Source organism: Neovison vison, chromosome 2 (genome assembly GCF_020171115.1).
Source record: "Neovison vison isolate M4711 chromosome 2, ASM_NN_V1, whole genome shotgun sequence".
NCBI classification, from domain to species: domain Eukaryota; kingdom Metazoa; phylum Chordata; class Mammalia; order Carnivora; family Mustelidae; genus Neogale; species Neogale vison.
Genome location: NC_058092.1, coordinates 79,145,185 through 79,172,925, shown reverse-complemented (window position 1 = coordinate 79,172,925; position 27,741 = coordinate 79,145,185). Strand labels below are relative to the sequence as shown.

The 27,741-nt window shown below is 36.7% G+C and overlaps 1 protein-coding gene across 6 annotated transcripts in view; it reads left to right on the top strand.

The window, feature by feature from the left end:
• EVI5 (ecotropic viral integration site 5) overlaps nucleotides 1-27,741 on the top strand; it is a 202,971-nt gene that overhangs the window by 45,911 nt on the left and 129,319 nt on the right. For all 6 annotated transcript variants that reach the window (XM_044238685.1, XM_044238684.1, XM_044238686.1 and 3 more), the window contains 7 exons: nucleotides 12,287-12,476; nucleotides 13,122-13,346; nucleotides 14,271-14,345; nucleotides 18,455-18,580; nucleotides 20,272-20,415; nucleotides 21,888-21,977; nucleotides 22,185-22,282. In XM_044238685.1, coding sequence (XP_044094620.1) covers nucleotides 12,287-12,476; nucleotides 13,122-13,346; nucleotides 14,271-14,345; nucleotides 18,455-18,580; nucleotides 20,272-20,415; nucleotides 21,888-21,977; nucleotides 22,185-22,282 — 948 coding nt within the window. The remainder of the gene's footprint in view (nucleotides 1-12,286; nucleotides 12,477-13,121; nucleotides 13,347-14,270; nucleotides 14,346-18,454; nucleotides 18,581-20,271; nucleotides 20,416-21,887; nucleotides 21,978-22,184; nucleotides 22,283-27,741) is intronic.

Here is a 27,741-nt window from a genome sequence, read left to right as displayed (position 1 = left end):
GTTTTATTTTTCCTGTGTTTCTTTCTTTTATTAACCAGAATCATGTTGTATGTATTGTCCTTTGATGTGTTTGTTGGATATGGTTTCAGCCTAGCTCACACCTTTTCTTCATTATACATTCCACAGAATTAGTGTCACTATTTGGGTTGCTTCATTCTGCTGTTAAAATTATGTCCACTTTCGTGCACAGACTTGAATACAGGGACTGGAATCTGAGAGGAAGAGTGTCAGTTTGTGTCCTTGTCAATATGAAGTGAAGGCATGTTGACTTGGCATTGAGCAGCTGGTAGGCCGTGCATGCTGACTTGGGCAGGAGGGCAGCTGAACTGTGAATTCGAGACCCATAGGCTGATGGCATTGTGTGTGACAGGGATATGGCTGGTTTTGCTTTTAACTTTTGTTTTTCTGGGAAACTATCTCTCCTTCTATTCTGAATTAAAGCCTTGCTGGATAGAGTATTCTTGGCTATAGATTCTTTTTCCTTTTAGCACATTGAGTATATCATGCCACTTTCTTCTGGCCTTTGAAGTTTATGCTGAAAAACTCACTGATAGCCTTATGGTGTTTCCCTTGTACGTAACTGCTTTCCCTTCTCTTGCTGCTTTTAAAATTCTTTATCACTACTTTTGGCCATCTTATTTACTTTGCGTCTTGGTGCAGACCTCTTTGGTTTGGTTTTGTTGGGGCCTCTCTTTGCCTCCTGGATTTGGATTTCTCTTTCTTTCCCCAGATTCAGAAAGTTTTCAACTATTATTTTTTTAAGTAAATCTTCTGCCCCCTTTTCTAGCTCCTCTCCTTCTGGGATCCCTATCATGTGACCATTATGCTTGACAGTGTCGCCAAGTTCCATGGGTCTGTTCTCATTTTGAGTGTTACCCCAGCCCCATCTGCTCTGCTTGATTACTTTCTATTACTCTGTCCTCCAGGTTTTTGATCTGTTCTTTTACTTACTCTTGTTTGTTATTTATTCCAGGTGGCCCTTTTTTATTTTCATTTAGCGAGTTCAGTATATCTTATTGGTTGCTTTTTAGGTATCCCATCTCCTGGTGGAGGGTCTCATGGATGTCCTGCACTCCTTTCTCAATTCTAGCGAGTATCTTTATGAGCATAAATTTTGTTTTAAATTAAATTCACTGTCAGACATATTACTTATCTCCATTTTGTGAAGCTTTCTTGCTATGATTTTGTTCCATTCTTTCATTTGGGACATATTCCTCTGTCTCCTCATTTTGTTATTGCTCTGTCTGTTTCTGTGTGTTAGGAAAGTCAGCTATGTCTCCCATACTTGAAAGTAGTGGCTTTATGAAGAAGAGGTCCTGTAGTGTCCTCAGTACAGTGTCTCCTTTTCACCAGAAAATGGTGATTCAGAGGTGTCTCCTGTGTAATTGCTACAGGGGTGTCCTACCGTTGTGGTGGACCTCTGTTTGCTTTCAGTCCTGTCTTTGATGGCTCTCTGCCTATTGTGGGCAGAGTCTGGAACCTGTGTTGTTAGTTGGCTGGCCTGGGGCTGCCTTGGGCTTGAGTTGAGTAAGATCAGATGTTTGCTAGAGATTAAGTGGCACCAAACTGTAGAGCACTTTTCATGTATTGTTCCCTGAGAAGCTTTGTTGGTGGGTGGGGCCTGCAGTCAGAAGAGCTGCCTCTCCCAAGTGCTGGGCTCACAGACTGGTGTGTGGTTATCTTCCCCTCTCCCTGGAGCAGAATTCAATTTGCAGTGGTGTTGACCATTGTCTGTATCACTGCTTCGATGGGATCTTGCCAAGAGCAGTCGGAGGGGGTGGATCTGCTTCACTGTGGCCTCTTGTCCACATCCGGCTATGGAGAGAGTGTTCTGCCAGTCTTCGGGTTGCTTTTTGGGTTATTTATGCCAATGTAGGTGTTTCTTGGTGGCCATGTGTCAAGAGGTGAGCCAGCGTCCTCCTGCTTTGCCATCTTTCCAACAGCTGTGTTCAACCATAAGAGACTCTTATTAATAGGAAACAAATTGAAGGTTGCTGGAGCAGAAAGGGCTGGGGGATGGAGTAACTGGGTGATGGATGTCAAGGAGGGCATGTGATGTAACGAGTACTGGGTATTATATAGGACTAATGATTCCCTGACCTCTACCTCTGAAACTAGTAATACACTATATGTTAAATAATTGAATTTAAATTAAAAAAAATTAAATTCCTCACATGAAATCCTAAAAAAAAAAGAAAGAAAGAAATTGTCCAAGATAAACTTGGTGCACCTGGATGGGATAGTCATTTGGAAGGGGCCAAGTCTTGGTTTTGGCTCAGGTTGTGATCTTGGGGTGGTGAGATCGAGCCTTGTGTTAGGCTCAGCAGGGAGTCTGCTTGAGCCTCTCTCTCTTTCTTCCTCCCCCCTTACCCCACCCATGTTTTCATTTGTATGATCCCCCCCCAAAGATAAATAAATCTTAAAAAAGAAATCTGCTTTATCTCATATTGTCATTGTAGCCCCCTTTGAATAGTGTTAAAATTTTATATATTTTTCTGTCCTTCTCTTTTTTCTTTATCCTTCAAGTTTTTCTGAGAGGCAGCACATAGTTGGTTGTTGCTTTTTAAAATATAAACCAGCAATCTTTGCCTTTTAATTGGAATATTTAGACAATTTATTTTTTAAAAAATTACACCAACAAAGTTTTATTTCTTCCTTATATTTCATGCTCATCTCAAGCTGCAGATTGAGTACATCTTTGTTCCACACTTCTTCATTCAAGGACCAATGACCCATCCCTGTCCACAAACAATGGGACTTGTAGCAAATGGAAAAGAGATAGAGTGGAAAAACCTCAAAGTATCTATTAGGGAGTGATCCACATAACTTCTGCTTAGATTTTATTGGCCAAAGGAAATCACATACCCAGACATTATGGAGTGAAGTGGGAATTACAGTCTTCTTGCAGGGATGGATCCAAGAAGATATGTACTTTGAAAATAAAAATTATTTATTTGACAGAAATCACAAGTAGGCAGAGAGGCAGGCAATGAGAAAGGGGGAAGTAGGCTCCCCACTGAGCAGAGAGCCCGATACCGGGCTCCATCCCAGGACCCCGAGATCATGACCTGGGCTGAAGGTAGAGGCTTAACCCACTGAGCCACCAGGTGCCCCGAAGATATAGACTTTATTATTAATATTTCATCTGCTTTTTTCCTGTATTGTCGCCCTCGGCCCGCAAGAACGACAACCAGCCTGGCATGGTGTTAATGCTTCGTCTCTTTATTTCGACAACTTTCTTAGCTTATATGTGTCAGGGTGACCAATAAGGGGCCAAACAATGGGGAGAGCCAATGAGAGTCCTGTTATTATACTGATTAAATTTGAAACAGCCAATGACTATGTCCTCCTTCAGGTGGGCTTCACCAGAAAGTTCGGTGTTTACTTGCAGCATATTTTGCTGGCAGTGAGCCAAGCGCCATCTTGTAATGGCGGGGACTTTCCCGGCCGGAGGCGGTCCCCGACACTGTATTTTCATCAGAGTGTTACTGTATTTTTAATTTATTCACACACTGTAAAATCCATCATTTTAAAGTGTACAGATATAGTAGTTTTTGGATGTATTTACAAAGTTGTGCATCCATTACTGCTATCCTATTTCAGGACACCTTAATCACCGCCCTCCCCATCCCCCAGAAGAAAGTATCCATTAGTATCACCTTTTTACCTTACTCCAGACACTGGTAGTTACTAATCTACTTTTTATCTCTGTGTTTACCTTTTCTGGACATTTCATTATGGAATCATTCAATAGGTGGTCTTTTGTGACTGGCTCCTTCATGTAACATAGTGCTTTCTAGATTTTGAGGAAAATAGGTCATTTTTATTTAATGTGACTATTGATAGGCTTATGTTTATATCCATCATTTTGTTTTATATTGTTTCCTTTTGATTTTTCTTTCTACTTTTTGACTTAATGGGATATTTTTTAATGATTCTATTTATTTTATTTTTTGATTTATTAGCTATAACTTTTTTTTTTTTAACTGGTTACTTTAAGGTCAGTAGTAGATATCTTTAATTTATCACTGTCTGCCTTAAAGGGATCTCCTAGTATTTCACATGTTGTGTAAGTACTTAGAATAGTACATTTCCATTTCTCCTCTCCAGTCCTTCTTGTTAGTTTTGTCAAGCATTTTACTTTTATATATGTTGCAAATCCCATGCAATATTACCATATTTGCTTCAAGCCAATTACTTTTTAAAGAGATTGAAATAATAAGAAAAAGTCTCATATATTTGCATATATGGTTTCCATCTCTAGAGCTCTTTGGTTTTTTCTTTAGCTCTAGATTTCCAACTGATAAAATTTTCCTTCTGTCTGAAGGACTTACTTTAGAAAATCCTTCTAACAAGGATTGCTGTTACATGTAACAGCAATTACATGTTTGAGTCTTTGTTTTGTTTTTCTTTTGATTTTTAAAGATATTTTCTCTGTAACGGTTGACAGTTCTTTTCCCCCCACAGTACTTTAATGATGTTTCATTGATTTCTGTCTTGCATTGTTTTCACTGGAAAATCTGATCCTTTCCTTATTTTTGTTCCTGTGTATCTTTTCCCCCTCCATCTCTTTTTAAGAGTTTCTTTTTTCTTTATCTCTGGGTCATGCAGTTTAATTCTGAGGTGCCTTATTGTGCTTTTTAAAAAAATTAAGTTATGAGAGAGCGTGTGGGAGAGGGAGGGAGCAGAGGGAGAGGGAGACAAGAAGACTGCCCACTGAGCAGGGAGCCCAAAGCAGGGCTTAGTCCCAGGACCCTGAGATCATGACCTGAGCCAAAACCGAGAGTTGGATACTCAACCGACTGAGCAACCCAGGTGCTCCTGTACTTTTCTTCTTGTTTCTTGTATTGTAGTTTTGTTGAACTTCTTGTAAATTTATAGTTTTCTTCAAATTTGGAAACTTTTGACCATTTTTTTCTTCAAATGTTTTTGTTGCTTTCCTCCTCTTCAGAGATTCTAATTGCACAAATACTAAGTTCCACAGCTCAGTGAGAATTGTTCATTTTTTGGGAAAGTTTCTATTGCTGTGTATTCAAGTTCACTAATACCGCTTTCTGCCATGTCTAATTTGCCATTAATCCCATCCAGTGTGTTTTTCATCTCTCACATTGTGGCTTATCTCTAGAAGCTGGAACTAAGTGTTATTTGTATGTCTTAAGTACTTAAATTTCAAACGTACAGAAATATAGTCACAGTCAATTTTAATGGCCTAATAAGCACTTACAGATGGTGCTAAAGGGAATGAAGTATTTGTAAGTTTTGAATTGGTTTTACATGGAAAAATAGTTTGCAAAAAGATAATTTTTGTTGCTGAGTTTTAAGTGACCAGAGTTGAATTTATTTTTATGGTTGTGATCAGTAATTATTGTACAACTAAAATATATAAATCACCATATTAAAAATTATTGTGACTGAAGTATGGATATAGATGAACTTTTTTCCAAGTAATTCATAGTTTATTTGGGAATACCAGATGTGCCTTGTGTATATGTTAATATCGAAAGAATAATTACTAGAGTTTGAAGATGCTTAGAAAAGGGGTATCTGGGTGGCTCAGTGGGTTAAAGCCTCTGCTTTTGGCTCAGGTCATGATCCCAGGGTCCTGGGATCAAGCCCCTCATTGGGCTCTCTGCTTGGCAGGGAGCCTTCTTCCCTTCCTCTCTCTGCCTGCCTCTCTGCCTGCTCATGATCTCTGTCTGTCAAATAAAATCTTTAAAAAAAAAAAAAGATGCTTAGAAAAGAGGTTTTGACAAGTAAATTTGAAGAAATAAAAGGAGCAGAAGGTTGTCACCCTTGTTCTTGGGTGGATTACTCAAAATTTGTACTCTTTTCAAGTTCACATTTTGAGGCTTTCAGGTTTTTTCTCTTTTTTTTTTTTTCCTGCATTAAAACTCAAAATCCATGGGAAAAATTTATGTGTAGAGAATGTTTGAATGTAATGACATCTTGTTTTTGCTTTAGAACAATCCTGGTGGAAAAACATATCTCTGACTCTAACAAAAAATAAAATGGCAAACACTAGGTCCAGCTTTTCCTCCCCCTGTTGGCCAACCTATTAAGTCCAAGGACAGATTATAAAAATAATAACTTATATTTTCTCTGACTACTTCTGTGGTTTATGATGTAGATATGCAAGTTACATAACTAAAGTAAAAATTATGAGACTCAGGGCACCTGGGTGGCTCAGTGGGTTAAAGCCTCTGCCTTCGGCTCGGCTCAGGTCATGATCTCGGGGTCCTGGGATCGAGCCTGTCATCGGGCTCTCTGCTCAGCCATGGAGCCTGCTTCCTCCTCTCTCTCTGCCTGCCTCTCTGCCTACTTGTGATCTTTGTCTGTCAAATAAATAAATAAAATCTTTAAAAAAAATTATGAGACTCAATTACTACTTGTAACAAGGGATATAAGGAAAACACTTTTATTTAGGATTTTTTTGTTCTTTTCTCCAGATATAGATGAATCTCTGGTTCTGTTACTTAACTCTTTAATTTCAGAAAGTATAAAAATGGCAGTATTTTAGAAAATGATGATTTAAGAAACATGAAAATTTCAAAACTCAAACCAACTGTTTTTCTTTCTCATAGTTTTACTGCAGTTATAACTTTTAAAATATCAGTGCATGTGGCAACACCAGAAGGATGTGAAGAAATGGTTCAGTATAATATCAAAGATCTTGTTTGATGAAAGTTAATAATTGATAGCCTTAAAGTTGAAACGGGATACCTATTTTTTTCCTATGTGTTAAATCTGTTTTTCATTTTAAAAATACGAAGTCTTTGGCAGAGATGAATTTAGGAAGGTAAGTTTCAAGTGTGATAGCAGTGCATTTTAATTAAGGAGGGGAAATGTTGCTAATTTAAAAATAAAAAAAAATTTTTAATAACTTTTTTGTAAACATATAATGTATTATTAACCCCTGGGGTACTGGTCTGTGAATCGCCAGGTTTACACACTTCACAGGCTAATTTAAATTTTTAACGGGCCATTATTTGTGTGGTTTAAAAGTTTGGCATTGTAACCATGTTTATTTCTTTTTACGTTCTTTGCTTTTTAACAGATTTTTGGAGGTGAGGATATGAGATTAAGGAAATGGATAAGTGTTGTTTTAAACTAAAGTAAATGTATTTTATGTACATTTAAATATAGTAAGCAGGAATCTTTGAAATCTTAATTTATATATCTTTATCCTACCAACATCTGGATCTGTACTGTCTGGTTGGTAGCCATAAGCCAGATGTGGCAGCTGAGCACCTGAAATGTGGCTGGTCTGAATTGTTATGTGCTAGAAAAGTAAAATGTATACCAGATTTTGAAGAGTTGATGTGAGAAAAAGAATATCTCGTTAATTAAATTTTTATTGCATGCTAAAATGGTATTTTGGCTATATTTGGTAAAATTATTAAAATTAACTACACTTTTTTCATACTTTATATGTGGCTTATAGAACATTTAAACTGATATAAGAAAATGCAGTACATTTCTTTCTTTTTTTTTTTTTTTTTAAAGATTTTATTTATTTATTTGACGGAGAGGCAGGCAGAGAGAGAGAGAGGGAAGCAGGCTCCCTGCTGAGCAGAGAGCCCGATGCGGGCCTCCATCCCAGGACCCTGAGATCATGACTTGAGCCAAAGGCAGCGGCTTAACCCACTGAGCCACCCAGGCGCCCCTTGCAGTACATTTCTGTTGGGCAGGGCTGATCTAGATGATCTAAGTTTCATCTTATGTTTATTATTTTACTACTAAAGCATTATTTTGTTTTCCTGAGGATACTCTCTATAACACAACCAAGAATATTAAGGAATTAAAAAGCTTGGAAGCAAAATTGATCTTTCCAAGTCGCTGTATTAAAAAGTTCATATATTTTCAATCATAGGAGAGGCCTTTAAGATCTTCACACAAATTCTTTATTCTTTTTCTTTTCATTGAGGGTTGTTTTGCATTTTGTATCAGTTGTCTGAATTCCTAAGGAATTTGATGATGTAATTAAGAGAATTTATTGAACTACATTTTCTGTTGCAGCTATCTTAGCTTCACATGGTGTTCTTAAATTAAGATATATTAGAAGTTAAATCTGCTATGCTTGTCTGTCTGGAATGTCTACATAAAAGTAATCCCCAAACCATCAATTTCTGGTGAGGATATTTGGGAGGGAGGTGCAAGTCTCCAGTGTTTGCCTTCTCTGAGACCTCTTCTTAAAGAAACAGAAGCAAAAGAAAAACCCTCATGCTTTCAGAACTAGAGAGATCCCTGTCATGTAGGCACCCCACTGAGAGTTGTCTCTGAATTGTTTCCTGTGCTAATTCCTTGTGCTCTCTCTTAATTCTCCCCTTTTTGTTTTTCTTCCTCTGAGACTTGAATTTGTGCTTGATGATGTTGATGTGAAAGGGTATGACTACCCTGTGAGTCAGGCAAGTATTTTGTTGCTGCTGATCTGCTGTTCTTTTAGCTTGCTAGTTGCTGTTTTTCTCCCAGTACATTCATATCCTGTTTCTTTGATGTAACATTACAAGAGATATTTGAATCCCATGTTTGGAAAGCTGATTCCCCTGCAGTAAGTGCCAGTGTGTTTAGCTTTCCAAGTGTTTTTCTTATATAGCAATTTTTTACCTTAGCTTTTCTTAGATCTTTCCTTGGGTCTTTGTAAATTATCTTAGCAATTTACACATTTCCAAATGGTATGATGACCTGTTGCTGTTGTATCCTGATCTTTTAGTACTGTTATCCATAGGAAAGTATTATGCTGAGTACAAAAGGGAATTAACAAAGTTTACTATCAACTCTTCGCAAGTGGGGAGGTTCCCCATTGTCTGTGGAGGATACATTTCCAAGAATGGCAGTGGATGTCGGCGACCGCAGATAGTACTGAACTATGTATATACTGTTTTTTCTATACATACATACCTGTGATAAAGTTTAATTTATAAATTGGGCACAGTAAGAGATTAGCAACAATAACTAATAATACAGTAGAACAATTACAGCAATATAGTGTAATAAAAGTTGTGTGAATAAGGTTTCCCTCAAAATAATCTTAATGTACTTTTGTGCTGTGAGATGGTAAGATGCCTACTGATGAAGTGAGGTGAGTGACCTAGGCATTGTGACATAGCATTAGGTCAGTGTTGACCTTCTGACCATATCTCAGGAGAATCATCTGCTAATGGACCCCAGTTGATCGTGGGTAACTGAAGCTGCAGGAAAGTGAAGCTGCAGATAAAGGCAGGGGGTGGGACCCTACAGTAATTGCCAGATTTCCATTTGTAGGCTTCACCTCTCTTCTCAGGTTCACGCTTGTCTTTTCCATTGCTGTGCTTCTTACCTATACTGATGTCCCCCAAGTACTTCATACTCTCAAATACCCAAAGGATAACCCATTGTTTTCCTTCTCCTCTACTGTATTTTTCAGTCATAGTGTTATTGTGAGAGGCGTTTTCTTTGATGTTCATCAAGTGTACGCTGCCACACACAAGCTACTCCTTTTTTTCTCATAAGCCCATCATGAAGTACACACTCTGCGGTTTTCCTTAGATAGGTGACCCCTGGTAAGAATAAGGTTCAGTTTTCAGTAGCAAAGATATGGTGAAGTAATCTACCCCCCAAAATAAAACTCTGTTGGCATATTTCCTTGTTCTCAGTTTAGTCATGAGTTCTGTACATTAGGAACTGGAAATGCTTTTTCTCTGCCAAGTCTTCTAAGCTTCTGGAAGCAGCCAAACCTAGTCTTTCTCTATCTTTGATGCTACTTGAAGTAAAGTCTAACCGAAAATTAGCTTTAGCACCCCCATCTCAGATAATGTGGGGCTATAGCCATTTTGAATGCTGTCCTTAGAGCTGGAGCTACTCTAACAAAAACTTGGAGTTGCTTACTTAGACTGAGGGTTATGTATTCTCCAGGCAGTGAAGATCCAACCTCTGATGTCTTAGTTTGGCAGCATTCTGAGAGATGAATATATTTGGGCTTGTGAATTACTGTATAGCAGTGGCAGGTTAAAAAATGTCCAGGAAGCCAGGCAGACCTGTGGATAATGCCTTTGATTGTAGCATACAATATTCCTGCTGGGCCAGTATTCTTTTCCTTGAATCTGATACATTTCTTCTTGTATTAGTCATATGGAAATTACGATGGGATGGAAAGGAAGTGTCTTTTTTTTGCAATAAATCTGTGCAAGGCCGTGAACCCATTTCCTCTGGAAAGAGGAAAGCCAGTATGTTTTGAATAGACTTCTCAGTAGTCCAAGGACCTATGAGTAATGCAGTATTACCATTTTCCCAGTTGCTGGCCTGAAGTCTTTGGAAATTGTTGACATTTTCAGGTAGTACGCACCCTCTGCTACCGTGTCAGAATATTTCAATTATATTGAAACTACGTGGCAACCAGTTTAGGAGTCTTCCTGAGTTGTTTCATCACTGTACTTAGCAAAAAGGAATAAAAATACTTGATTCTAACTATTAAATTATCCCATCAATAAGGTTAGAATTTGTTCAGTTTGTGTTACTATGTTGTATTATTGAATATGACATATTTGGGATTTGAAGTTTTTTTTTAATATGGGAATTTTTATTTTACTTCAACTCAGTCAATATTTATTTACTTTGAATCAAGTTAAATGCTCTCAGGGATAGAAGGATGAGTAAGTTATAAATCTCCCATACAAAGGGTGTTTCTGTAGTCTGTTTAGTAGGGTTTGGCACATATGTATCTTTTCTTTATTGGTTTTTATTTATCTTAAATTACTACTGGGATCACTTCTTATATCCTAAGCAGATGACTTTCTGAAGAAATTACTGGAAGTAAATAGTAGGCGTGTTAAAAACAAATAGATCTTTTAGGACCCTTATTTGAATGACATGTAATTTACATCTTTATAGTGATGGAGCCACATTTTCTAACCTTTCTTTATAGACTGTTTCTTTATGAAAGAAATAATGGGTTTGATGTTGTGGTGAGTCATGAAATTGGTCTCCGAAATTATCTTAATTCATCTTTCAGCAGATAAGAAAACACAAAGGTGATAGGACCTTAAGAGTGAAGAAGTCTTAGTTTGAGAGTGTGAACCCAGTGATAAATAACAGCTGTTAGAGGCCTGAGTTTTTGAGAGAGAGCAGGGATTGTGGAGATGGAGTGGATTAAAGTCTTCCATCTAAAAGAAGAAGCTCTTACTTTGCTATACCTTGTTGTTCCTATGCAGAAATATGGGTCTGGTTTTGCCCTTTTTATTTTTCAGGAGAATCCCCAGAATTGTAAATAAATATAAATATATATGTATATAAACAAATAAGTGAAAGCTTCTAATTTTAATATTATTAATAATTAACAATTAATAATAATAATAATAATAATTAATACAAACACTGCATGGCCAAACAAAACACTTTGTTTAGGCAGATTTATATATGGGTTGAGAAAAATAAAAAGAGAGAAGGGATTTGTATGGTTTGTATGGCTCTGCCTTGCTTTTTTCTAGCCCAGGACATATTCTAAACATGTTAGAATTAGTTCTTTCATAGAATTTTTATACCTGTTCCAACTGTAGTTTCTTTTTTCCTGAAGCCCCTTTCCCCAACTATTTTTCTTACCAGATTTCTTTTAATTTGTATTTTTAGTGGAGATGAAGGGAAATTATGATGGGACTAATAGCACTAAAATATTTAACATAATTTACTATAAAGTTCTGAAATTGTGGGGCATCTGGTGACTCAGTCCTTTATGCATCCAACTGTTGGTTTTGGCTCAGCTCATGATTTCAGGGATGTGAGATCAAGCCTCATGTCAGTCTCTGTGCTCAGTGAGAGTGTAGAGTCAGCTCAAGAGAGTCTTACGTCCTGGGGAACCTGGGTGGCTCAGTGGGTTAGAGCCTCTGCCTTCGGCTCAGGGCATGATCCCAGGGTCCTGGAATCAAGCCCCACATCGGGCTCTCTGTTCAGCAGGGAGCCTGCTTCCCTTCTCTCTCTGCCTGCCTCTGCCTACTTGTGATCTCTGTCTGTCAAATAAATAAATAAAATCCTAAAAAAAAAAAAAAAAAGAGTCTTATGTCCTTCCTCTCCCTACCTTGTGGCCTCACCCCGCTCTCTCTCTCTGTCTCTCAAATAAATAGTCTTTAAAATTTTTTTGAAATTGCTATGCTTAGATGAAAAAAAATGTAGCAGTAATTTTATTGATACCAATCAGATATTATTGAAATTATGCATATTCTAAAACCATGGCTATAGTGAAGCTCTAAGTATCATCATTGCTTCATCTAGTGTCACTGTGAAATTAGATCTTGAGCAGTTTTTAATTATGTTTTAGATTATTAGAGACGGATAGTAAGTCTTTAAGATCTGTAAATGGGTCAAGAAGAAACAGTGGCTCCTCCCTTGTATCAAGTTCATCAGCCTCTAGCAACCTCAGCCACCTTGAAGAAGATTCTTGGATTCTTTGGGGAAGAATTGTTAATGAATGGGAAGATGTACGCAAAAAGAAGGAAAAGCAAGTTAAGGTATTCATATTCCTTGTTGAAGTTCTTCCTCTTATTCCAAACGGGCATCAAGGCATGGATTAATAGAAGATTTAAAAAAAAAAATCAGATTCTAGTACTTCGCAAGTGCTGTAATAAAGAGCTCTACTTTATATGTTTTTGTATTAAAGTATTGACTTACAGATATCAGTTTTTATAGATGCCTCCTAATGGTAGAAATATATAACTGAAAATTATTTTGGAGATTAAATCCTCGCATTTTATACATTCAGGAATGAAGTTGTACCATCTGACATCTTTGAATTATTGGTATTTTACTTTTTTTTGCCTAAAAACCCCTCTTTGAAAGGTAATGGTTATTGTGCTTTCATTCACAGCTCTGCAGATTATCAGTTACTTTCTTAATAGCTTTAGAGGCCAAACTTTAGGAGAAATGTCAAGAATTTATCCATGGGATTGTAACTCTCTGACCAGAATAGGACACACCCAAGGGCCAAGTCTTTTCCTTGGGTAAAAGGTTCTTTAGTCTTAAGAGTAGCTTTTTGAATTATAAATTTGATAAAGTGTTCCACCCCATTCCAACCTCTCATAAATCTTCTTTGGCTTTTAAGGTAGGAGACTTAAATGGTTCATTTAAAAATTTTTATTTTACTTTTTTATTTTTAGGAGCTTGTTCGTAAAGGGATACCCCACCACTTTAGAGCAATAGTTTGGCAACTTTTATGCAGTGCACAAAGTATGCCAATTAAGGATCAGTATTCAGAACTCCTAAAAATGACCTCACCATGTGAAAAATTGATCAGAAGGGACATTGCTAGAACTTATCCTGAACACAACTTTTTTAAGGAAAAAGATAGCCTTGGACAGGAGGTTTTATTTAATGTAATGAAGGTAAGTTCTATTTATTCATTTTTTGAAATGAATTCTCAGAAGATTGAAATTATACATATAATGAAGCATGAACCTTCATCACAATAATGAGTTTCTTTTGCAAAAATTTGTTGTTAGCCTAATTTCTGCTTTATTTTTGATGCTACATTACTGTCTAGCTTGGAGAACTTAGAAAATCCATCACTTTACTTAGTACTAGTTGGTTGAAATCAAATAACCTGTAAATCACTATACACCATAGAAAGATCATCTGTGAAAATAGATACTTTATCTTCTGTGAGTTTTACAATCCAGAACAAAATTTTCTGCTTACTATGGCCAGCACTGTTAAAATTTCTTAGCCCTTAAAAATGTTTGCCATTGTAATTATTTCTTTCAATATTGCCTTTTTTCTTCTCAAAATCCTTTCCCTTTCAACTACCTCTGCAAAATACTAATTTTTTCTTAAACCATTTCAGTTTTTCCAGTGCTTTACCATAATTTTACTCTGGTTTTATCTCAGATAAACATTTTTTAAACTTTGTTACTTCACTGAGTACAAATTCCTTTATTTTCTTGTCCTTAGGAGCTGTCGATTTCTAATTGGGAAACTGTCAAAAGAAAATTTTATGTAACCATTCACTTTTACATTTATATATTTATGTAATATTTTATAAATATTTAATATTTAATTAAATATAAATATTTAATTTTTACTATTATCTATTTAATAAATATTTAAATATTTAATTAAATATATTTAATATAATATTTATAAATTTATATAACAAATCTTCTACTTTATAAACAATTGTAGGATAACCTGTATAACAGCAAGCAAAAGCTTTTCTAAGAAAAATGGTCTTTACTCCACTATTTCATGATTTTTTGGTTTTTAGAGAAGGAAGATATGTTAAAGTATTCTGAACATTTTTTACTTTTTAGGCCTATTCGTTAGTGGATCGTGAGGTTGGTTACTGTCAAGGAAGCGCTTTTATAGTTGGATTGTTGCTTATGCAGGTAAGTTAGAACAAGTATTAAATGTCTGATTAAGTTCTTTATTGAAGTTGGATTGGAGAATTTAAAAATCATCCTTGTTTTTATTTAGCATTAGATAGTGGGAGTTTTTCCCTAGGCATAATTTAAATAGGGTATTTAGTTTGCCATTTAAAATATTAAGAGTTGAAAATAACATATAAACAATAATATCTTGCTACTAAACAAAATTTCAGCTTCTTGGTATCTACATTTGGACCATAATATTCCACTAAAGCCTGTATTACTTTTAAATCTTAACTTATCTGTCAATATTTAATAAAAACTCATCTTTTCCGAACCAAGGAGGACATGACTGAAGTGTTGGTATAAAAATCTTATTAGTATCATACATCTTTGCAGATTTACACAGAAATTTTGGTTGTCACAGAGTTGAGAGTTTGTTATGCCTATCTTGTTATAGGCTCTAAAATAGAGGTCCTCAGTTACTCTTACTGTCTCAGAGATATAACCTATATTTCCATTACAGGCGAATAATTTTGGAGTGGGTTTGGGTGGGATGTTTTCAGAGTCAGGGGCAGGGTCATCAGTTTATATCTTTGAAGGGAAATGGCAAGTAGTGTTTTCTTTTCACCTTTGTTGAAATTTTTTTCTCAAGTCCATCATATCTGTATTATTCTCACACTAAAATGTAATCTGAAGAGAAACCTTGGAGATAGCTTGATTTAAGTCATGTATATATATATATACACGTGCTGGTTTTGCATCTCAGTACTGCCCTGAATTCTTTGAATGTGGACTAGATTATTTAATCTCTTTCTGAGCTTTAATTAGGTAATACTATCTACTTTAAGATTCATTGTGAGGTCTTCTGAGATAATAAATATAAAAACCTATTATGATGTTTGCCACATAGTAGACATGCAATAAAAGTTCAGGGACTTGCCCAAGATCACTTTTCTTGGTAGATAAAAGCAGAATAGGAATCTGAAACTCTTCCCTTATACTTTCTTCAATTTCCCAACAGTTCTGCCTGAGTTTTAAAGCTCTGTAATTGTCACATTACTTTTCTGAGTAAAAAAACCTGATGTTAGAGACACTGACGTCAGATGTCCATTTCTAGGTGACATTGGATTGTAAATAATAAAAACAAAACTAGATTTGTTAATATTGAGGTATAAAGGTTTTGTACAATTGTGATTTTTCCTAATTTGTGATTGATTAATATTGGTGGGATTTTTACTATTGAACTCAAGCATTTCTATTATCAGTCCAGTGATTTTTTTTTCATAATTCTATGCCTTTTACTTTTATATTAGCTCCAAAATAATCTTTCTGTAGTCATTTCTATTGAGGATTTAAAGAGCAGCTTTACCATACCTGAGTTAGGACTCTCATAACAGCAGACCTAGCTCTGTAGGAATCCTCAGGAGCAATCACATTTTCCTTCAGGATACTGTAGGCTGGTAGTGGTACTTTTATTTAGTGATGAATTTACTTAGCTAGTATTGTCAGTGGCAGCTAATACATTACCACAGTAATAATTTTCTAGCCCAGGGTTATAAGCTAGAAAGCATGGTTCAGCCAGATTCAAAAGTACCCCGTCTTTGTTTCTGAAGCTTATTCTGTTATACCCTTTGCTGTATTGCCTCTAACAGCTTGGCAACACAACTTGGAGTCTGAGAAAAATTTTTTTGCAAAGTTAGCATAATTAGTACATGTTGTTTTATTTTATTTTATTTTTAAAGATTTTTTATTTCTTCCTGTAACAGAGAGAGAGATCACAAGTAGGCAGAGAGGCAGGCAGAGAGAGAGGAGGAAGCAGACTCCCTGCTGCGCAGAGAGCCCGATGTGGGACTCGATCCCAGGACCCCGAGATCATGACCCGAGCCGAAGGCAGAGGATTAACCCACTGAGTCACCCAGGCGCCCAGTACATGTTGTTTTAAAATAGCTAAAAGTGGGGGCACCTGGATGGCTCAGTGGGTTAAAGCCTCTGCCTTCAGCTCAGGTTGTGATCTCAGGGTCCTGGGATTGAGCCCTGCATTGGGCTTTCTTTTCCATGAGGAGCCTGCTTCCCTTCCCCTCTCTCTGCCTGCCTCTCTGCCTACTTGTGAACTCTGTCTGTCAAATAAATAAATAAAATCTTAAAAAAAATTGCTGGATATATGCTGTGTGTGTGTGTGTGTGTTTGTTTTTTTTTTTTTTTTTAGGTTCATTTGTTTGTTTATTTAGAGCTGGGGAGGGGTGGCAGAGGGAGAGAGAGCACATGAGAGGGGAGAGGTCAGAGGGAGAAGCAGACTCCCCACTGAGCAGGGAGCCCGATGTGGGGCTCGATCCCAGGACTCCAGGATCATGACCTGAGCCGAAGGCAGTTTCTTAACCAACTGAGCCATCTAGGTGCCTGCTTTTTGTATATTTTAATACTCCTATAAAATTAGGTATATTTTTGTCCCCATTAGACCTTTGCAAAAGGTATGGATTCTTGTTAAGTCAGCGTCATGGAGAAAGTATGTAGTAGTGCAATTTATGTGAGATTCAAGGGCCCAGATTCTAAAAGAAATGAGTGGCTATAAAACAACTAGGTGATTGTTCTTCATATTTATATTTTACTTGGTGTCACACTTTTTCATTTTACGACCATTGTTTCCGTCTTTTTGAGAATGGGCCACTGATTTTTTTTCTTTTTGGGCTTTTATTCAATTACTTCAACTTTTTAAAACATACTGTCAGTTCCCATATCAGTACTATTGCAGAGGAGGAAGAGAATGAAACTTTTTTTTATATGTTCCGAAAAGAATAATTTCTTATAAGACAAAAAAATTTATTCATTCCCACTGTGACTAGAATGAGGGGTGGTAGGGGCAGAATGCAAACGTGAAGATAGTGGGAGGAGAAGAGGTTAGAGAAGTAGTAAGGGGTCATGTAATGTAGGATCTTGTAAGGATTTAGGCTTTTACTGAGGATATGAGAAGCCACTAGAGTATTTTGAGCAGTAGAGTGAAATGATCTAATTCATGCTTTGAAAGGATCACTCTGGCAGCTCCACGCTGTATGGGGAATAGACAGTTAGGAAGGAAGCACAGGGAGGTGGCAGCGTGCCCCATGAATAATGCAGGAAAAATAACTGGGTTCAAAGCCAACAGCCAGGAAAGAATTCTTGAGATGTCTTTGGTGCAAAAGATGGTTTTATTAAAACACAGGAACGGGACCCATGGGCAGAAAGAGTTGCACTGGGGTCATGAGGAGTGGTGCATTATATACTTTCAAGTTGGGAGGGCTTAGGGATAGTGTAAATCTCTAAGGAATTTTGGAAATAAGGTTTCCAGAACCTTGAGGGGGCTAGCTTGTTGAAAGTTTTCACATCTCACATAAAGGCAAATGTCCACATCCTTTCAGTGGCTTCTAAAACCCTATGTAATTTGGTTCCCTGTATTTCTCCTTCATAACCTAACCGCCACTTGTAGAATTCCTCCTAATTAGTAGTCTCCTATTTGCTGTTCCTTGAACATGCCAATTGTGATTCTACTTCAAGGTCTTGTGTTATTCATTCTCCCAGCACTGTTCTTTCCTTAGTTGCTCCCTCTTTCCTCAGTTGCTCCCTTATTTCTTCATTATTCTGTTCAAGTGCTTTCTTATCAAGGGGCTTTTCTTAATCTGCCTACATAAGTAGCAGTGTATTTTCCAGCATTTCCTGTTACCCTACTCTGTTTTATTTCTGTAGCACTCAAAACCGTCTGGCTTACATATTAATTGATTTATTACATGTATTGTCTCTCTACCCCCGGTAGGATGTTCAAGTTCCATGAGGGTAAAGTGTTTATTTTGTTCACTGGTCTGTACCCAGAACAACAGAAGTATCTGGCTCTAAATGAATATTGGTTGATTGAATTCATGAGTTGGGCAAGTGAGGCAGTTAGTCTCACAGGATATAAGATTTGTTTGACTTCTCATTCTAAGAATGGGAAATTAGAACCTTTTGGTTTCTCCTTCATTGTTCTTAACATTGTATCACATGGATACTGAAAACAGTGTTTATGTAAAGATGAGGGGTACTTAGTTTAAGTAGAATTTAGCTTATTTGTGTATCACAGAACATTAACCTGTTTGCCTTTTTTCCCCCTCCTAATGTAGATGCCAGAAGAAGAAGCTTTCTGTGTATTTGTTAAATTAATGCAAGATTATAGACTTCGTGAACTTTTTAAACCAAGTATGGCAGAATTGGGGCTTTGTATGTACCAGTTTGAATGCATGATACAGGTAAAATTGTAGTGTTAACAAAAAGACATATTGCCTTTATATTTGCATCATCTTGGTTTGAGTGACAACTAAGCAAATTTAATGTTAAAAGCATTATAGCAATTGAAAAATTAGTGTTTTAATCGTGTGATCGTTTGTTGATTGGTTAACACAATAGGTCTACTTTCCAGTTAGATGCTGTTTGCAAGTAGATCACAGTCTGGAACTTGACTGCAGTTTTCATATTCAGACTTTAAGCATTTGTGCCAAATCTATCAAAACCACATTGCCTAAATGCATGAATTTCCTTTTTATGCCCTATTGTATTCTATTGTTATGTAGACTGTGCTGTCGTAGGAGCTCATGACATGACACTGACATCCCTTAATTTCCTTTGAGACTTGTCTGTCTGGTTCTTTTAGTCATTTCTCCTGCCTTTCCCCTTTTATCTCACTCTTTTGCTAGCCTGTAATCTTTTCTTAAAATAAGGCTTTTATGTTGCTAGTTTAAGACTGAGAGTTTAGTGACTGTGTGATGGTGTATAGAACAGGAGGAGAGGAATCAAAATCAAGTGAAAAATATTTTTGGAATATTTTGCCTTTCTGGAGTTAATTTACATATATATAGTAGACTAAGATATATATTATTATTAACTAATACATATATATTGTATAAATTAGCTTACTGTATTATCTGGTAATATAATGGTATAAATATTTTCATTTACTTAAATTTCAGTTAGATAAGCAGAACTTTAAGAATTTGGGTTAATGATTCAGCTGACATAAGAGCTTTTTACATTTTACAAGTCTCCTTTCCCTGGGGAGCCTTACCTATAAGAATTTCAAAATCCTTACTTCCGTGTTTGTCGGGGGGAAAAAAGGGATATGAAAAATGTTGGCACATTTTAAAGAAAATGACAAAGTAGGTCTTGAGATGATTCTTAGTTAAATTTTTCTTTCTGAAATGGTAGGATTTTTAAAAAAAGATTTTATTTATTTATCTAAGCACGCGAGTGCGCATGAGGAGTGGGGAGGAGTAGAGGGAAAGGGAGAAGCAGACTCCCTGCTCAGCAGGGAGCTCATTGTGGGAGCGGGAGTTCAGACCTGACCTGAGCCACCCAGGCAATGTAGGCTTGCCAACATAACCCAAGCCATGTAGGCTTGTTTTTAACCAACCTTAATCTCTCTTGGTTTATCTTCAGTTAATGTGTCATTTTTGTTTTGAATTTCTAGAATTGAGGAAGCATCAGTATCTTAGGTGAGAGGGTAGGAGGGTAAGGATAGGTAATCAAAGGTAAGTAGATAGTACCTGAAAGTATTTGAGCATAGCATTTCTTTCCTTTAAAAATTTTTTTGGAATAATTATAGTTTATAGAAAAGTATTGAAAATATCAGACACCTATGTTCTTACCAACATGATCAAACAAATATAACTTAAATATAAATATAAGTCAAACAAATAAAACTTAAAAGTTTTATTTACTTGTTTAGTTATTTTTATTAATGTTACAGGTACAGACTAAGTTCTAACTCCCCTTCCCTTCCCCTGATACTAACCATCATCCTGAATGTATCAATTTCTGCATCTTAACTTTTCCAAGTGATGCCTGATCTTCGTGTTTGGTATAGGCTTATCTAGTGTACACAGAGTAATCTGGTTTAAAATGGTCAATTTTACTGTGTTTTAATTAATTCTTTTCTTCTCTTTAGGAGCATCTTTCAGAGCTCTTTGTGCATTTTCAGTCTCAGAGTTTTCATACCTCAATGTATGCATCATCCTGGTTTCTAACAATCTTTCTTACGACTTTTCCATTACCAATTGCAACAAGGATATTTGATATCTTTATGTCTGAGGTAAGCTAATGGTTAGGCTGAGCAAAGGAATCATTGGGTTAATCATTAGTGCAGGGCAGTGAGGAGAGCAATAAAGGAAATCCATGTGTTCCATACTAAACTACTTACTGGATATTCTCCTTTAAACCTGTAACAACACTATCAAGGACTGTTAGTACATTTAATAGAAAAAAATGAGGAAGCTAATACTTAGAGGAAGGTTGAGTAGCTTGTCTGTGGACACACAGCACGTAAATAGTGTAGTAACCATTGTTCAGATACAGGCAGTCAAAACCTGGAGCCTACACTCTTTTTTTTTTTTTTTTTTGACAGACAGAGATCACAAGTAGGCAGAGAGGAAGGCAGAGAGAGAGGAAGGGAAGCAGGCTCCCCTCCAAGCAGAGAGCCCAATGCGGGGGTTGATCCCAGGACCCTGAGATCATGACCTGAGCACCTCTGCAGAGGCCTTAACCCACTAAGCCACCCAGGCATCCCTGGAGCCTACACTCTTAAACATCTGTATCACCTCCTGATTGATTCAGTGAGAATTAGTGAAAAGTAAAATTTGCCTTACAGCTAATATTATTGCTCTGCATCTGTTACCAAAAGAGCAAGAAGTATGGAATATAATTAAATTTCTTCTACTTAATTATATTTCAGGTAGTCCTATTAATTGTCATTGTCATGTTGTGATCATCCTTTGTCTTTTATTCTGTATTTTGGATGAGAAGGTAGGCAAGTAAGGTTAGGTGACAAACGGTAGATAGCATTTGAAAGTGTTATTAATTATTACTAATAATGGCTGGCTGGCTCAGCCAGGAGAGCATGTGACTCTTGATCTCAGGGTTGTAGAGCTTACTTAAAAATAAATAAGTAAATACATAAATAGAACATCTTAATCAAACCTACTGTTAATTTTGTTATTTACATCTTGGAAGGATTAGTTTATATTACCTAGTTAACTTACTTTGGAGCCGGGGCGCCTGGGTGGCTCAGTGGGTTAAGCCTCTGCCTTCGGCTCAGGTCATGATCTCAGGGTCCTGGGATCGTGTCCCGCATCGGGCTCTCTGCTCAGCAGGGAGCCTGCTTCCTCCTCTCTCTCTGCCTGCCTCTCTGCCTACTTGTCAAATAAATAAATAAAATCTTTAAAAAAAAAAAATTTACTTTGGAGCCAGCAAACTGTGATTTGCGTACTGACCATCTGGTTCAGGTACCAAATCTGTCCTTTCACTTATTTTTGTAGTTTTCCTGGAACATAGCCATGCTGATTTGTTGTGTTATCTGTATCTGCTTCTGGTCTTAGTTGGATGTTTAATGACAGTAACCACATAATCCACAAAGCCTTTAATATTTGCTATCTGACTCTTTACAAAAAAAGTTTGCCAGTTTCTAGTAAGATCCCTAAATGTTTACCTTAGTATTCTTTTGAATGATTAGTTTTTGTCAATGGAAGAGTAAAATAAATTTGGTTTTATAAAAATGTGTTTCTACAGGGTTTAGAAATAGTGTTTCGAGTAGGATTAGCACTTCTTCAGATGAATCAGGCAGAACTGATGCAGCTTGACATGGAAGGGATGTTACAGGTAGGTCAGTTCATGATTCCTTGAGTGTTTCAGATTTTACTGTTAATTAGTTAATAATAATTAATTTTATAATTATATAAGTAACTTTATGTATTTGTGTAAATGTATTTATATAAATTTATGGTTATATAAATAAGTTTATAGTTAATAATAAATAACTAAAACACTAAGTGGTTCTTGTACTTCTCTTTGATTGTGTTTTATTAGCACTTTCAGAAGGTCATTCCACATCAGTTTGATGGTGGTCCAGACAAATTAATCCAGGCAGCTTACCAAGTCAAATATAACTCAAAAAAAATGAAAAAGTAAGTATTTTGTAATTCTGGTGTTTAGTCATAGTTATTTGTTGAAGCATATAGGAGAATAAAGAGAAGTATCAAAATAGTCCAGTGATAAGTGCAGTATTCTGCCTCAGTTTATAGAACAGTAGAACTTTATTTGGTGGTACTGGTTTCAATATAACATAAATTTAATGTTGGTATTTCATACGTCTCTTAGTAGTAGTGCTTGGGACCATTATGTATTACCTGTGAAACTTCCCTTTCCCATTCTACATTGACTGGAATTAGGCACCTGGTAAATGTATAGCTGTGATTGTGCTGTTATTTTGAAAACCACTTCTCTGGTGTGATCCAACTTCACTGACATTCTTTTCTGCTCAGCCCCAGAGTGTCACTTAAGTTCAGGATTAGCCTAACCAACAAGATGGGCATGAGGCATAGATTGAAAGTTTAAGTTTTTATTTTATTGTGTATTATTTTCTTTTCTTTTTTAAAAGATTTTATTTATTTATTTGACAGAGATCACAAGTAGGCAGAGAGGCAGGCAGAGAGAAAGGAGGAATCAGGCTTCCCACTAAGCCGAGAGCCCGATGTGGGGCTCCATCCCAGGACCCTGGGACCATGAAGGCAGAGGCTTTAACCCACTGAGCCACCCAGGTGCCCCTGTGTATTATTTTCTAATGAAACTTTTCTTGATACATATTTAATGGAAGTTCAAGGTAACCAGTCTTGGCTCCCAAAGATTAATTTTTTGAAATGTGATAAAGGTATTAAGAAGACAGCTCTTGGGCGCCTGGGTGGCTCAGTGGGTTAAGCCGCTGCCTTCGGCTCGGGTCATGATCTCAGGGTCCTGGGATCGAGTCCCGCATCGGGCTCTCTGCTCTGCAGGCAGCCTGCTTCCTCCTCTCCCTCTCTCTGCCTGCCTGTCTGTCTGCTTGTGATCTCTCTCTGTCAAATAAATAAATAAAATTTAAAAAAAAAAAAAAAAAGAGAATGACAGCTCTTGTTCCTCCAGTTTCCAGTATTTAAACAAATCTTAGCCAGAGGTCATAATTACCATTCCTGACAATACTTTCTGTGGTACAAGATAATTTAAAATGATAGCAATACTATATGCTAACATTTCTCAATATCTTCACTGCTGTAACATAAAATTCCATTCAAGTATAACACATATCCCCTTGGATGTTCCTACCCAAGGAAGTATATTAGAATATGAGTGATAATTATGTTATTAAAATTAGCTCTAGCAGGACCTGGGTGGCTCAGTCTGAGGTTAAGCGTCTGCCTCTGGCTCAGCTCCTGATCTTGGGGTCCTGGGGTTGTGCCCTGCATCAGGCTCTCTGCTCAGCAGGGAGTTTGCTTCTCCCTCTGATCCTCCTCCCGACTTGTGCTTGCTTTCTATCTCTCTTTCAAATAAATAAATAGAATCTTAAAAATAAATAAATAAAATTAGTTCTAATTTGCAAAAGCAAGCCAATTTATGGGCTTTCACTATTATTAATGAATTACTTTTGAACTTTTAAAATTACATTACACTATGATTTTGAGACATTATTGACCAAAAAGCAATTCTGTTCTATAATTGATAAAACTTTTAGGAGCCATGTCAACTTCCAGCTCTTGGTAAAACCACATTTAAATCACACTAGCCAAAAAAAGAATTTACTTCACTTCAGGTACAGAGAACAACATAACTGATTTTCCTTTTGGATTTTATTTATCACCAGTATAATCCCATTTCTGAAATTTTAGTTATTCTATTTACTTTTCAAACTTATGACTCTCTAGTTCTTTCACTTTCATTCTCATACAATGTCTCTGTTCCAGTTTATGATTGCTACTCTGGTGTTAAATAGCCTTCCTCTGATCCAAATAAGTATACCTTGTCTGATGTCTTGCACCCTGTGTTCATGTAGCCAGGTGTTGGAGAAAATTGCATAAACATATTGCTGGCATTAAGTTCTCTCTCCATTGCCACTTCATGTATATTTTTATTGACCTTGGTTAATTCTCCCATTCCCTATGGTGATTATTTTAAACTTTGTCATTTTTCCCAGATTCTGTCCCATTTTGCCCTATCTAACTCTTCGACAGGTTATTTTTTAAAATTTTTATTTTTTTGTTATTTTGCTTCTTAATTCATCAGCCATCATTTTTCAAGCACTCTGAACTTCTCCTATGACTTCCAGCTTACAGAGTTAGCCATATTTCTTTTTTTCCCTTTTTAGAATACAGTATATCTATGCCTTTACAGGGTTAATTCAGGATGTTATTTCCATCTCTTGCAGGTCTTTCCTATACTAGCTGTTTCTACTTCTATCTTCATCCCTTCTCTCTGTTTCAATTTCTTCAGTGTACAAAAGTATTTTTGAGTTCTGACTTAAAAACAACAAAATAAAACCTACCTCAACAGAGCATTTCATTCTTCTTTTATGAAATTCAGTTGTGAAGGAAAGAATAGTTTACTCATTAGCTCCACATCATATTCCATCTGCTATTTTTTTTTTCCATTCGGGACATTTTTTAAATATACAGAGAGACACTGGAATAATAAATATCCATAAATATCCATATATCATCAGATTAAACAGTTAATAGTCATCTTTTTTTTTTTTTTAAGATTTTATTTATTTATTTGACAGAGATCACAAGTAGGCAGAGAGGCAAGCAGAGAGAGAGAGGAGGAAGCAGGCTCCCTGCTGAGCAGAGAGCCCGATGCAGGACTCGATCCCAGGACCCTGAGATCACGACCTGAGCCGAAGGCAGCGGCTTAACCCACTGAGCCACCCAGGCGCCCCTAAAGTTTTAATTCTGATATAGTTAACACATAGTGTTAATTCCAGGTATGCAGTATAGTGATTCAACATTAATATTTTGTCATTTACTTCATCTACTTTCAGACCCCCGCAGAATCCTCTCTTTGTCCACTCCCTACCCCTCACCTCCTGGGTTTTGGATCCACTTTAAGTACTCCAGGATCATGTATTGCATTAATTGTGTCAGATCAATCTCCTTTAATCTCAAGTACTCCCTCCACTCTTCTTGTATGTCTTGATATATTTGAAGAGTATAAGCTAGTTATTTTTGTGGAAGATCCTGTAGTTTGGGTTTTTCTGACATTGCCTCGTGAGTAGATTTAGGTTGTACATTTTTGGCAGGTACACCAATGATGAATCTTCTCAATTAACCATGCAGTATTTATGTACCGCTGGTTAATCTCGGAATTGATGATGATATCTCTATAATCACTGGGTTAATAAGGTGATGTCTGCCATGCTTAACTACTGTAACGTTATTACTTTGTCTATTATTGTTAGTTTCCAGATGCTTTGAGATTATATAATATCTTGTTCCTTACCACACCTTCCCTCACCAGATTTACATCCACTTATGATTTTCTCACTGTCTCATTCCTTCTTTATTAATTGGTATTCTACTGTAAGGAAGAGCTTTTCCTTTTTGCTAATATATTTATTCATTTATTTATATAAGTGTGAATTTGTAGGCTCTTTTTTTATTTGGTGAATTATAATTCATTACTTTCCAGTTGTCCCTGCTTTGTCCAGTAGGAGTCCTTTCAAGCTGACTGTTTTGTCCTTTTGACATGTCCCCATGATTCTTTGAGAATTTCCTTATTTTAAGATAACAAAAAGCTGTAGGATCATCTTATGCCTTACCTGCTTTTGCACAGGGGCAAATCATTTCTCCAAAGAGCCTTGATTTCTTTTAGTAAGCCTTTAAAATGCAGCCTGAAGATAATGGATAGATACTGAAGCAGTTGGCCTCTGGGAGTGGCATGATCCAAATCAACATTGTAAAAATGTCATCCTGGCAATAGTGTGCAGAAAAGACTGAATTATGAAACTGACAGCAGAGAGAACAATTATGAGTATCCTCTGGTAATTAAGGCAAGGTATAATGAAGACCTAAAAATGCTGCCAATAAAAGAATGGTGTAGCTCTTTGAAGTCACTTTGTAGAAACCTTATAAGCACACCTTGGCCCACTGGTCAAGGTCAATATATCAATAGTGATATATCCTGGTGATAATTTTTACCCTTGATACAAATGATCAAATGAAAATGGGACTGAAAATGGGACTGACTTCTGTGGTCTTCCTCCAAACCCATAACCTCAATACAGTCACAAACAAACATAAGAGAAATCCCAACTGAGGAATATTCTTCAAAATACCTGATCAGTACTCCTCAAACAATCAAGGTCATCAAAAACCTGGAAAGTCTTAGAAATTATCACAGCCAAGAGGAGCCTAAGAAGACATGGCAACTTAATGTAATGTGATTCCCTGGATGGAACCCTAGAATAGGAAAAGGACATTAGACAAAAATGTAGAGATATGAATTTAGTATGGACTTCAGTTAACAGTGTATCAATATTAGTTTATTAATTGTTAACAAATGTACTATACTAATGTAAAATGTTAAACATAGGAGAAACTGGGGACAAGGTATATGGGAACTCTGTACTCTTTTTACTTATTTTGTAGGTGTAAAACTTCTCAAAAAAACCTCTATCAGTGCAGTTGAAGGAGGAATAATATATTTTAGAGCATTGTTAAGGAAGTTGAATGTGGTTGGTGACTGAATTGGAAAGCAAGGATTAAATGATGATTTCTAGTATTTTGTTTTAGGCGTATGAGTGAGTAATGATAACATTTATCACGTACACATAACAAAATATTCACTTCAAAGTAGGCACTAGTGAAGACTGTAAACTTCCAGCAGTGTAGCCATTGTTCAAAACATTTTGTACCTCTTTAGAGTCTTCTATAAACTTTTTAGGATGTGCTATCCTTGTAGGTATACTAAAGTAAGAGACAGAGTAGTACAGCAGTCAAGGGTGTGACCTTAGGCAAGTTTCTCAATCTTTCTTAGCCTCCAAATGGGCATAACAACTTGCATTTGGCGGTGAACCATGAGAGACTATGGACTCTGAAAAACAATCTGAGGGGTTTGAAGTGGTGGGGGGGTGGGAGGTTGGGGTACCAGGTGGTGGGTATTATAGAGGGCACGGCTTGCATGGAGCACTGGGTGTGGTGAAAAAATAATGAATAATGTTTTTCTGAAAATAAATAAATTGAAAAAAAAAAAGTCAGATTTGAGGGAAGATTGTGGGAAGATGGAGTAGAGGGCACCAGGAATCTGTCTCCCACCAAAAAAACAGTTGCAGTAGCAGAATCTGATGGGACTGTTTTGGAACCCTGGGGCTTACTATAAACCTTTGAACTTTTAGAGGAAGCCTCCGATGGGGAATTGTGGTTAATTTGGTCAGTTTTAACTCTTAGCACATTAGCACCCCTTAGCACTATCCGCTACCCTTCAGCCTCATGATAGGCAACTGTGCTAGTATTTCTTGAGCAACCTTCATGCAGTTGTGGGAAACAGGGTGGGCAAAAATGTCCTTGTCTTGTAGATATCAGGGATCTGTGTGCTCTGATCAGTGATTGCTGTGCTATTCCTG